Raw genomic sequence first — 13,418 nt, 5'->3', positions numbered from 1 at the left:
CGTCATCCAGGTCACAGGCGGGCCCTGTGGCGTACAGGTGAGAATAGGAACCAGAGAAGCTGCAGAAGCAGCATGATGTTAGGAAACAGTGATGAGTGAATGTCTGCAGGATAATTGAGCTTCACCTGATGTTTGTGTTTGATGCCAGCTGTTGTTCTCCTAACATCTAATGTGACGGCTGAATGTGTCTCATCAGATCCAACAGTGTTTGTCATCAGACTGCTGCTCTTCATCTCTGCCGTCCGTTTCAGCCATAAGGTACCGTGCACACGTCTGCTGATCAGAGGACGCTCTGGAACGAAGCTCTCGGCCCGTTGGAAGAGAGCGGCGACTCGCTGACTCACACCTGTGTGCTGCTGTGTCTCTGCAGGTCACCGGGAGGCAGGAGCCCCGCCCACAGGAGGACCCGGAGCTGGATGGTTAAAGCTGGCAGTGTCCAGAAAAGCAGGCAGCTCAGCAGCGCCTCCACATGGTGGAGGAAGTGTTTGCATCCTTCACCACAGTGTGAACATGAAGTACAACCACAGTAAACTGTCTATTACATCATCAGCTCTTTTTTTTTTTTTTTTTTTACACGCTGGAAACATGAAATGCGTCCCTGCTCTGATCCTGGCGACACCTTTCCTGCATCCCAGCGTTCCCTGTGAGTAATCCACGGCTCCTCTAATAAAGGCCACATGCTGAAAGGCTGCGATATTACAGCCTGTGACTCAGACACAGTCGATATTATCGCACATCTGTTTGATCAGAACACAAAACTGAATGATGTCAAAGAAATTTTACCACCAAAACTTTTTTCATCACATATAAATATTTGTAAATATCATAAATGTTCTTTTTAAACTGTTCATTAAAGGTGTCCGAGTGTTTCACACAAACTCTAACGTGACTCACAGGAGAAGTGTCCTCACTCATGTTTCCTCTCCTTCTTTATCTCCTCATCACCTTCGTGTGTTTCCTCTCTGACAGGAAGTTCTGAGCAGCTTTGTCATGTGACAGCTGACGTGGATCATGTTACGCGCTGAGCAGCATTAACTTAAAATCAGAGGATGAAACAGGAGAACCTGAAAGAGATTTTTCAGCCAAACTCACCTGAGTTTGTTGTAATCTGCTGCGTGAAAAACCGACCAATCAGATTGCAGATGCTAGAACTTCAGATAGCCGACTGACCGCAGCTAAACTCAGCATCTGTGTGATCAGATAAATGTGTCAGATCTTTCCTGCAGCTGTCACACACTTTATGAAGGTTAACCCTTTATAATCTGCTCTGGATCTTAAACCTGTGATTTTAGGCTAAAAAAAACTTTCACTGAAACATTTAAATGTGCTCTTGTGTGTGTCTGAGCCCACAACACCCACCAATATAATATTAATAATTCATGTTTTGGTGAGATTTTCAAAAACAGTTTCAAAAGTGATTTGACAGAGAAACTCTGAACCGTAGTTCTAACACATAAGCTGGACCCAAAAGCAAACAATACGCAGACATGCACACAAAACAAACGCTATTCTTTTAACTAAAGGTGACCAACCAAAGGGAACACGCTGCTTTATCGCTGAACAGAAGAGACCGGGAAATAAACGACACGGGGACGCCGTGATCAGGACCGTGGGAGGCTGCAACAGAAAGGGGAGAGAGTTACGGGAGAGCAGGGAGATAACGGCATACACCAGGGCTAGAACTATTTATCTTACGATCGGGGCCGGACCGTGGAAACCGGAGGGAGGGCTGAGTGTCCGCGGGAGAGGATGATAGGCGGTGGCAGGCAGGTGAAGGCACAAACACGCCGGACAATAACCCGATCACACAGTGACAGCATTAACACAGTTCATAAAATCCAGGAATTCCACATCAACCTTCGCGAGGAGCCAAGCTACCACTGAATGGCGACTGATGGACTGGCGTGGAGCAGCCGGCCGTGAGGGGTTAAATCGTCCTCCTGATGATCGCCTGGAATGGGATGCAGGTGTGGAGACGACAGCCCCACCCGAAGGTGTGGCCATCTGGGCATTCCAAACACTCCTCAGACGCCAAGCCGCAGACCATGACAAACTCAAACAGGAAGAAAATTAAAGTTCAGACAGAAGAAAACAGAAATACACAAACACAGAAATTTATCAGCAGAGTTAATAAAAACTATTAAAACACCTGCCTGTAGGTGTGAATATACTGCAGAGTCCTGGCCTGACGAGGTGGCTCTTCTGTGTTGTGCCATCCTCTTAGCCAGAGGTTGTTTGGTTTCCCCGATGTATAAATCCTGGCACTTAACAGCGTACACTATGTTACTCTGTTTGTGTCGGGGGACCCGATCCTTGGGGTGGACCAGTTTTTGGCGCAGCGTGTTTTGGAGTTTAAAAGCCACAAAGACCTGGTGTTTAGAAAAAATGCGTCTCAGCTGCTCCGATACTCCTGACACGTACGGGATCACTACAGGTTTTCGCTTGGGCAGCGGTTGTCCTTCTCTCCTGGATCAGCTGGAGCTTTCTTTAGGAGCCTTCCCAGCTTTGGACAAGTAATGCCTCTAAAACACTTAAGTTGGCTCTATTAAACGTTAGATCTTTAGCTGGGAAAACATTTTTAATTAATGATTTAATCACTGAGCACAGCCTTGATTTTATGTTTTTAACTGAAACTTGGTTGGACCAAATTAATAGTGGAGCTGTTCTCATCGAGACGACCCCTCCTAACTACAGTTTTATCAGTGAGGCCAGGGTGAGCAGGAGAGGAGGAGGGGTTGCTGTCTTATTTAATGAATCATTTCAATGTAAGCAGCTATCTCCTGGAAGTTTTCAGTCTTTTGAATATGTGGCTTTACAGCTGAAGGCCCCATCCAAAGTTGTGTTTCTTAATGTTTACAGGCCTCCCAAATACTGCACAGACTTTGTTAATGACCTCAGTGAACTGCTCTCTGTGATCTGTGTTGATTTCGACTGTGTAATTATTGTTGGGGATTTTAACATCCATGTGGACAACCCTCAGGACAAAGGGACTAAAGACCTGAGTAACACTCTGGGCAACTTTGGGCTGACTCAGCATGTAACAGAGGCCACACATAATAGAGGACACACTCTTGACCTACTGATCTCCAAGGGCCTGAGCATTTCAAACATTACTGTGTCTGATGTGGGCCTGTCTGATCATTACTGTGTTTTCTTTGAAAGTAAAATCTCAGCCCACACAAATATATCAACAGCAGTGATCACAAAACGGTGTATAACTGAACACAGTAGTGAGATCTTTAACCAGGTCTTCCCATTAACACCTGACCTGTCCAGAGGTTCAGTCAATGAGCTCGTCAATAGCTTCAATGCTAAAATGTTAAATGTAATGGACACTATTGCTCCCATTAAGGTGAAGGTTATCTCTGGAAGGAAGAAGTCTCCATGGAGAAACTCCACACTGGTGAAAAATGAAAAAAGAGAGTGTAGGAAAGCTGAGCGCAGATGGAGAAAAACAAACCTCCAGGTTCATTATGACATCTATAAAGAGAAACTTCACAATTATAATTTACAGCTGAGGAGTGCAAGGAGGTCCTACTTCTCTGACATCATCACCAAAAACAGCCATAATGCTCGGGTCTTATTTTCTACAGTTGACAGGCTAACAAACCCTCCTGTGCCAGTGGCAGCTGAACTTCATTCAACCATGGCCTGCAATGACTTTGCCAAATTCTTCACAGAAAAAATCCAAAAGATTAGACAAGCAATTGGTACATCAACAGCTGATCCAGAATATGTACTGTGTCCACCGAAAAACTATTTAAACACCATGAAACAGTTTCACCCTATTAACAGCAAAGACCTGGAGGACATCTTAGGTCAACTGAACTCCTCCTCTTGCTGTTTAGATGTCCTGCCAACAAGTTTCTTCAAAAAGGTCTCAAAGACTTTAGAGTCAGACCTGTTACAGATCGTCAACTTTTCTTTAATGTCAGGTGTGTTTCCGGAACCACTAAAAACTGCTGTAATCAAACCTATACTGAAAAAGGGCAATCTTGACAAGACACAAATGAACAACTACAGGCCGATCTCAAATCTCCCATTTATAAGTAAGATCATTGAAAAAGCAGTTTCTCAACAGCTCAATTACTTTTTAAAACAGAATAACTGCTATGATGCCTTCCAGTCAGGTTTTAGACAGAACCACAGCACTGAAACCGCTCTGACCAAAGTGTTCAATGACACATGTCTGAACACAGACAGTGGAAAAATGTCAGTCTTAGTTTTACTGGATCTCAGTGCAGCATTTGATACAGCTGACCACAACATATTACTCAAACGACTGGAGAACTGGGCAGGTCTTTCAGGAACTGTACTAAACTGGTTCAAAACATACTTAGAAAACAGGAAATACTTTGTATCAATAGGTAACTTCACATCTGAGCAGACAAGTATCACATGTGGAGTTCCCCAAGGTTCCATCTTGGGACCCCTTCTGTTTAACATTTACATGCTCCCACTGGCACAGATTATAAAGAACAACAAAATAAACTATCACAGCTGTGCAGATGACGCACAAATATATATCACAATGTCACCAGGAGACCGAGGCCCTGTACAGGCTCTTGGTAAATGCATTGAGGAAATTAATGACTGGTTGTGCCACAATTTTCTCCAGCTAAACAAAAACAAAACTGAAGTAATAGTCTTTGGCGCCAAAGAAAAACGATTACAGGTCACCAGAGAACTTCAATCTATACACCTAAAAACCACAAACCAGGCGAGAAATTTGGGTGTAGTGATGGATGCAGACCTAAACTTAGAAAAACACATTAAGACAATAACAAAATCAGCTTACTATCACCTCAAGAATATATCAAGGATAAAAGATCTGATGTCTCAACAGGACCTGGAAAAACTAGTCCATGCATTCATCTTTAGCAGGCTTGACTACTGTAACAGCATCTTTACAGGTCTACCTAAAAAATCAGTCAGACAACTACAGCTCATTCAGAACTCTGCTGCTCGAGTCCTCACTAAGACCAAAAAAGTGGACCACATCAGTCCAGCTCTGAGGTCTTTACACTGGCTGCCTGTCCGTCAGAGGATAGACTTTAAAGTTCTGATGCTGGTCTATAAAGCTCTGAATGGTTTAGGACCAAAATACATCAGTGACCTCCTGACCCAGTATGAACCTTCCAGGTCCCTCAGGTCATCTGGATCCGGTCTTTTATCAGTTCCCAGAGTCAGAACCATACACGGAGAAGCTGCATTCAGCTTTTATGCTCCATATATCTGGAACAAACTCCCAGAAAGCCTCAGATCAGCTGAAACACTCAGTTTATTTAAATCCAGGTTGAAGACTCACCTGTTCTCAGCTGCATTTGAATAAAGCACCAAATCCACACTTTTAAGCTTAAATTTCAAAACGTACATTTTAACTACTGATTTTATCTATTGTTCTGATTTTATCTGTTTTGATTTTATATACTGTTTTGTTTGTTTGTTTGTTAATTAGTTAGTTTGTTTGTCTGCTTGTTTTAATCAATTTTAAATCATGCTTTTTATTTGTTTTTGTTTCTAATGTCTCTGTAAAGCACTTTGAATCACCTTGTTGTTGAATTGTGCTATACAAATAAACTTGCCTTGCCTTGCCTTGCCTTGCCTTTGACAAAAGTCCAGCTGGGATAACCACATTTACTCAGGGCCTTCTTGATGTTCTTCTGCCTCCCCGGCTGCTGTGTCAGTGGGGATGGTGTTCGCTCTGTGTTGTAGCGTCCTGATGACGCCCAGTTTGTCCTCCAGTGGATGATGAGAGTCAAACCTTAAATACTGATCCGTATGTGTAGGTTTACGGTACACGTCAGCTTTTAAATGTCCCCCATTACTGATGGAAATCTTACAGTCTAAGTTTCTGCCTGTAGAACTGACCCTTGTATGTGAAGTAGGTGGAATGAAGACACAGTTCAAACACTCTTGGCCGATGCTGAGAGCGGTCCTGTTGCTGAGGTTGGTGTCATCCTGTAATCTCTTACGGACTACCTCCAACTCTTCCGTGACTGGGATGCAAGTGAAGAGAGATGTAACGTTGTACGAGACCATGGTTTCATCTGCCTCCATAATGACATCTCTCACCTTCTCAGCACAATCCAAAGAGTTCTGGATGTGGTGTTCAGAGCTGCTCACCAGCGGGTTGAGGATCGAAGCCAGAAACTTGGAGATGTTATAGGTGACCGAGTTGATCATGCAGACAATCGGTCTTAAAGGTTCTTCCTGGTTATGTATCTTCGGTAAACCACTTCCTGGGTGTCGTTTCAGGGGCTCATAAGTATTTTCATCACTGAGCAGTGACAAAATTTTCTCACGATAGTCTTTCTGGTTTAGCAATACTGTGCACCTGCCCTTGTCTGTCAGAAGGATGATACTGTTGTTGTCATCACTAAGTGATGTGAGTGCCTTCCTCTCCTCCATGGTGATGTTGGATGCTGGGGCCTTTGCATTGCTGAGACAGGCCGACACTTTAACAGTGTTGTTGTTTCGAATCGCTGTTTCTGTGGCTGTGATCAGCTCCACTAGTGGGATTTGTGTCAGCATCACTGCGAAGTTCAAACATTTCGTAAGACTGTTTCTTTCTGCTCGGGTGATTTACCTGGATGATTGAGCATGCATTAAGATCCATTAACAACAACCTTTGAAACACATTTTTTATTAAACAATTTCCCACATAGGTGAGTTTTCATACTCGGAGCTGTGAAGCAGGCTGTGTGAGACTTGGAGGAACATGTACAAGAAGGAAATAGAAGAGTGGTTATTTAGCTTTAATGAGGACGTGCTGTGTCTCATTAAATGTCAGGTTCAGGTGTGTGAAGCAGCTTTGCGGGTGAAGCATATGTGTCGCCCCTGATGTGATTGTTAAACCGAGCTCGACACAGTCTGGGTCAGAACATCAGAGCCCAAACACTTCACATCGTTACAGTTGAGACAACATCTCAGGGTCTGGCATGATGAAATCTACTCAACCAAGGGTCAGCTGATCTTGATTCTGTGGCTTTTCAGTTGTGAGAAACTGCTCATCAGTTGGCTGATGAGTAGATAACAGATGAAGAGGAAACAGCAGTTTATTAGCAGAGAGCTGAAGAGTCGGACAGACAGAGAGGAGACGGGCGTGGACCTGACATGGATCACCTGCTGCTGGTTCTGCTGCTGCTGTGGGGCTCAGGTAGGACTCTGCAACAACAGCCTGTCCTGTTTGTACTGGTTTACATTAATATTATACACAATAAGAGGCAGACATGAATCTAAACCTCTTCAGATCCGTCTGAGTCCATTTGTTGTATTTTTACAGACATTTTAAGGAGATGTATTAGGAATGAGCCAAGGGCAAGATACTGGATCACAAGTTTCTCTCTTCATCTTTCTGAAAATGTGAATCTTAGTTAGAAAACACTAGAATGGGTGAATGAAACACATCGTATAAATCTTTTGAGTGCTCGAGTAGAAAAGAGATGTACAGCTACGGCTGGAATTTTTCCAGAAAATTTTTACAATTACAAATGTTTTGGTATTTTTGTCCTTTATCAACACAAAAAACAGAACAGAATTTGACAGCTTTCCACAAAAGACTCAAAAACTGGTGTGGACAAAATTATTGGCAACCTCAACTTAATATGTGGTTGCACGCCCTTTGGAAAAAATAACTGCAGACAATCGCTTCCTGTAACCATCTACAAGCTGGTTACACCTCAACTGAAATTTTCAACAACTTTTCTTTTACAAACTGCTCAAAGTCTCTCAGATTTGAAGGGCAACTTCTCCCAACAGCAATTCTGAGATCTCTTCATAAATGGTAAATGGCCTGTATTTGTATAGCGCTTTTACTAGTCCCCCCTAGGGACCCCAAAGCGCTTTACACACCCAGTCATCCACACATTCACACACTGGTGGAGGCAGCTACAGTTGTAGCCACAGCTGCCCTGGGGCAGACTGACAGAAGCGAGGCTGCCATATCGCGCCATCGGCCCTTCTGGCCAACACCAGTAGGCGGTAGGTGAAGTGTCTTGCACAACGGCACAACGACCGAGACTGTCCGAGCCGGGGCTCGAACCGGCAACCTTCCGATTACAAGGCGAACTCCCAACTCTTGAGCCACGATTCATAAGTGTTTAATCAGATTTGGATCCGGACTCACTGCTGGCAGCACTTTGTCTCCAACCTCTCCTGGGCGCTTTTAGAGGCATGTTTGGGGTCGTTGTCCTGCTGGAACACCCATGACCTCTGATACAGACACAGCTTTCTGACACTAAGCCCTGCATCGCAAACCAAAATGTTTTGGTACTCTGCAGGCTTCATGATGTCTTGCACACAGTCAAGGCTTCCAGTGCCAAAGGCAGCAAAACATCTTAGAACCTACACCTTGCTTGAGTGTAGGTACTGTTCTGTGCTTCATAGGCCTCATTGTGTTTTCAGTAACCAGTAGAATGATGAGCTGGGTCTCATCTGCCACATTCTCCAGGAAGGATTTTGTCTTCCTCAAATACATCTTGGCAAAATCCAGTCTGGCTTTTTTACATTTCTGTGTCAGCGGGGTCCTCCTGGCTCTCCTGCCATAGCGTTTCACCTCGTTCAGATGTCGATGGATAGTTCGAGCTCACACTGTTGCACCCTGAGTCTGCAGAACAGCTTGAATTTGTTAGGAAGTTCATTGAGGCTGTTTAGCCACCATTCAGACTATCCTTTGCTGCAGTCTTTTATCAGTATGTTCTCTTCAAAGGTCTCCGTCCCTAATGGTGGATATCTGCCAAGGCTCTGGAAGGCTTCTGTCTCCACTGTGGTTGGCAGCAAAGGCAACAGAGGCTTTGAGTGCTTTATATTTGGTTTTCTTTTCCATTTAAATTCAGCTGCGTTTTCCAGCTGCCTCTATCGAAACAGAAGTTCCTACTGCCTAACACATGACAGTTTAACAACATATTTAAAATGTTCCACTGATACAAATAAAATATCCTGCTTATGTTTGTGTGTGTTTGCACATTTGTAGCTTAGTTAGCGCTTTGGGGTCCATAGGGACTAAGTAAAGAGTCCCTATGCAGCGCTGCAGAAGTTCAGATGTTCACCGGGAGTTAGCAGGACAGTCAGGATCAGAAAAGAGTCCATCAGACAGCTCAGAGTGGAGATACTGGACAAAGGATGGAGAAAAAGAAGAAAAGCTTAGCAAAGGTTCACAGATGTAGTGATGGAGGAGATGCTGTTGGTCTGACAGAGGAGGATGCTGGGACAGGAGGAGGTGGTTGCATGTTATCTGCTAGCAGCTGAACGAAGTAGCAGAGCTGTTATTCCTTTATTACATCTTTCTTTCCATGATTTAAATAAATGTAATAAAGGGTTTCAATAACATACCCAAACTGTGCTGCTGTACTGAGTAAAGTTCTGTGAGCGACTGTTCACGTTGTTCAACATGCTTTGAGACAACAGGTGTAAATTCTTTGACTTGGGTCGGTGACTCTGATAGCTCAAGTGTTGGGCTGCTATCTGAAGTTGGAAATGATTTTATTGTTAACCATGGGGGTGGAAGTATTATTTCATTTACAGTTAAGTTTAAACCGTAGAAATATCTGGAAATTTCCCTCATTTTTGATCAAATCATAAAAAAGCTGCTTTATCGACTTCACTGTAACACTTATCTCTGTTACTTTATTTATTTATGTCGTAATATGGCATGTTTCATTTCCGTGTGTGATTCCTTATAACAAAATATTATAGTTGCTGTTGTTTTTTCCAAATCACAGAACACTTTTGTCATTTAGTAACTTGTAATTTTATCTTTAATAACCACTTCAGTTGTTGTTTGATTCCTGTTAATGTATTAGTTGGTGATCAGAGGAGTGTGAGGTTTCTCAGGCAGCAGATGGGTCTGTGCCGACTGTTAGAGCGAATTGTTAAATGTTGCATGATCAAAGACATTCTGAATGGTGGGGTGGGGGTGGGGGGGTTATAGTGTTAACTGCAGGCTCATTCTATATAAGGAATGTCACTTCCTGCCCTTTGTGGGCTCACCTGTGTTTGTATATGGTAAACCGTTAGAGGAAGCTAAGCTAAGGGGTGAGGGGAGATGACGCCTTTGTGATCACCAGGAAGACACACACACATGCCCGCACATGCATACACACACACACACACACACACACACACACAGTGCTTTTGACTTTACAACACACCACATGGGGTTTACAATGGGGCTCTGTGTCATTTCAATAAAAAGGCTGAAGCAGAGGCTGAAGCAGAGGCTGAAGCAGAGGCTGGGGTCGGAGTCATCTGAGGTCGAGGGCCGAGTGCTGCTCTGACATTCCCACCGTGCTTCACTTGCGCGAGTTAAAACAGATCGATCGCTGTTTTGTCTTGCTTTGTTCACGGGAATAAGTCTCTGAGTCAGCGACGTATAAGTTTAGACCTAACACCGACCTCCCAGCCTGCTTCTCTCTTCAGAAATTTATTTGGTCTTCTCTTGTATCCCATAATCCTTTGCTGTGTTTCAGGTGTTCGCTGTGAAACAGCCAAAGTTGACCTTGTGATGTTGGTGGATGAGTCTGGGAGCATCAGCAGAAATGACTTTGATAAAATTCAAACGTTTCTTGTTGCCATCGTCAACGGCCTCAACATTGGTCCCGATGCAGTCCAGATCGGTAATGTTTTCACTGCCAGTCATACCATTACTATTATATTTAACACTGTTAATTTCAAAAGTACTTTAACTTTGTAAAAAAATACCACACATACATACACGAACTCCCCTTAATTATTGTGCTTTTAATAATGTGTAATTTGTACAAAGTGCTAATAACTATCGTGTTTGAATGTGTGAATGTTTGAATTTGAGTGACGAGCTCTGTGTGTCCTTGTTGTTTTACACATTGCTTCTGAAGGTCTGACTTTGTTCGGTACCAAAGCAAGGACAGAGTGGCACCTGAACACCCACCAGACCAAACAAACCCTGCTGAGGGCCATAGAAGAACTCAGACAAACTGGTGGAAGCACCAAGACAGGTGAGTAAGCAGCATATTACCCAGCCTACAGGAGGTTGTCACCAGAAGGTATGGTGCTCCAGAGGTGATCATTGAACCGGGCTAAAAAATTTCATCCCGGACAATCAGAATCTGATACGAAGATTATTTCTGAAAAAGTATCTGCTGCACAATAAACAGAGAAATCATTCACAAGTAGACAGAAGTACCAAAACAGGCACACATACACTTGTTTTTTTATCCCATTTTGAAGTGATAGTTTAAAAAGAAACAACACAAAAAGCATAAATTAGATCAAATAACAAAGACGAGATCAAATAAAACAGACTAGACATTCAAAAGATCCTGGCATGAAATCATACACGTTTATGTGTGTAGAAGTTGATTTTAGAAATCTGAACTTATTTTTTACAATAATTCAGTAACAGGTGCATCATGTAGCAGTGACAATAACAATAATCCATCTGTGGACATGTGCTTTGAGTGAAACTGCCACAGTCTGTTTACCCTTGGATCCACATGGACAAACTAATTTATCGGTTCTCACAGAAGATTAGTAAAAACTGGGGACATCGCTACAGTGAACCTCTAGTGTTGGCCAGCTAACCTCGCTAACTCGATAGTGTGGAGTAGTTACTGCTGTTTTCCAATAATGAGCAGCACAGCAGGACATCGATCCTCGTGGCTGTGTGAGGATGTAAGCTGTGTTAGCATATGCCCAAACGCTGAGTGAAAACAAACTGGTGACAGAGCTGAGAGGAGTCTTCATGCCTCAAACATACGGAGCTGTCTGTGCATTATAGTGCTGTCTAAAGGGTAACCACTCAACCGCCTCAGCCCTGAGCAGCGACAGCTGTTATCGGGCTGTTGGAGCAACATGTGACATTATTTAGTATTAACATTAGTTTCATTTAAAGCCTTCTTGTTTAAATATGTCATTTGATTCATGGTTGACTTTCTACTTTGTGTGTGTGTGTGTGTGTGTGTGTGTGTGTGTGTGTGTGTGTAAAACCCACAATTGGGTTTTAGTCCATGACCTTTGAAACTCTTGACCTGCTGATGTCACTTTCTGCCATCACACAGGAAAAGCTCTGGAGCACATCCTCCATAACCAGTTTAAACCCAGGTTGGGAATGCGTCCAGACTCCAGAAGGATTGCCGTTCTGATCACAGACGGGGAATCCCAGGATAAAGTACTCCTGCCTTCAAAGAACCTGAAACACAATGACATCGAGGTCTATGCTATTGGTGATTGAATTGTTGATTTGTTGATGTCGTCCAAACAGTGAGACAAATAAAAACCTGAGTACACATTTCTAAATAATATTTTGAACTGTGTACACCACAACAGTCTCGTTCAGACCACACCACACTACAGAATACTGCAAAAGCAATGCAAGAGTTTCCCAGGAACCCATAGATAGCAGGGCTTACTTTTGTCTTTGGGCCACTTTCCATGTGCACTGAGAATCTCTGCAGCTGCATTCTTCTGAAATTAAGCAGAGATTACAGTCCTGTACACTCCACAATTAATCCTGCTGCTTCTATCAGCAGTTGCATCATCAATAAACACTAGTAACTCAGTTCCTAACGGCTGCCAGAGCCCAACAAAGGACCTCCAACAGGCCACTCGACTGCACATTTCTGGCTGTCAGAAAAAACGATGTCCTTGTTTTCACAGAAATTTGAAGTAAACTGTATCAGATAATCAGCAGTTTGTTTAATGCACAATGAGACTAAAAATAAGAAACTATCGGCTTGGTCTGTCAGTCAGGTTTTTGTCTAAAATTTAACAAAACAGAGTTGATAGACTTTCCCAAACATGTTCAGGTGTTTTAATAAGTTCTTATCTTTCAGGTGTGGAGGGTGCCAGAGAGAGCGAGCTAAAGGTCATCGCCTCTGATAATGACCACGTGTACTTTCTCAAGGATTTCAAGTCCCTTAACGGTATCATCAGAAATATCACCATCGACCTCTCAAAAGGCTCAAATAACTTAGGTAAGTAAAAGTCCATGATTCCATCCACCCAGCATCCACCCAGTTCACCCGGATGAACTGGCCACGGAGAGGGAAGTCTGGATGTCTCCTTTTAGGCTGCTGCCCCCATGACCAAGCCTTGGTAAAGCAGCATGAAATGCATGGTTGGAAATGTCCCATAGCAATGATCCAGAAGCACCTCCCCCTGGATCAAACGACACAGTCGTGTGTCTTCTCCGTCCCCACAGGAAACTTCCATGCAGCCTTGAAGATCATTGAGAAGATGAGGAGCTGGTCCAGTGATCCACAACGAGGAAGACAACTGCATTGTTCCTCACGAATCTGAGCGTTGATTCACGAGGAACACGAATCACATGCTGGTGCAAACTCTTCCATAGAGACTGAGGAGTGTGATCTGTGGGCCTTAAATATTTTACAGTTAGCTTGACTCAAGGTGTTAATTCATCACAGTAAAGCAGGATCAAT

General features: G+C 43.4%; 1 protein-coding gene across 1 annotated transcript; it reads left to right on the top strand.

Annotated features, from left to right (window-relative positions):
- Positions 1-7,116: 7,116 nt before the first annotated feature.
- LOC146380960 (collagen alpha-1(XII) chain-like) lies at positions 7,117-13,129 on the top strand. Its single transcript, XM_084936905.1, has 5 exons — positions 7,117-7,159; positions 10,470-10,616; positions 10,857-10,976; positions 12,039-12,203; positions 12,813-13,129. The coding sequence occupies exons 1-5, from the start codon at positions 7,117-7,119 to the stop codon at positions 12,959-12,961; spliced, it is 624 nt and encodes a 207-aa protein (XP_084793031.1). The 3' UTR covers positions 12,962-13,129.
- Positions 13,130-13,418: the final 289 nt, after the last annotated feature.

This window comes from Perissodus microlepis, chromosome 8, assembly GCF_051167445.1.
Source record: "Perissodus microlepis isolate ML-2025 ecotype Zambia chromosome 8, ASM5116744v1, whole genome shotgun sequence".
NCBI classification, from domain to species: domain Eukaryota; kingdom Metazoa; phylum Chordata; class Actinopteri; order Cichliformes; family Cichlidae; genus Perissodus; species Perissodus microlepis.
The sequence above is the reverse complement of the archived record's forward strand: the minus strand, read 5'-3'. Positions and strand labels throughout refer to the sequence as shown.

Coding starts and splice junctions, on each gene's coding strand:
- LOC146380960 (XM_084936905.1), top strand. CDS start 7,117: ATGGATCACCTGCTGCTGGTTCTGCTGCTGCTGTGGGGCTCAG. Junction 10,977..12,038: donor TGGTGGAAGCACCAAGACAG/GTGAGTAAGCAG, acceptor GCCATCACACAG/GAAAAGCTCTGGAGCACATC. Junction 12,204..12,812: donor CATCGAGGTCTATGCTATTG/GTGATTGAATTG, acceptor CTTATCTTTCAG/GTGTGGAGGGTGCCAGAGAG.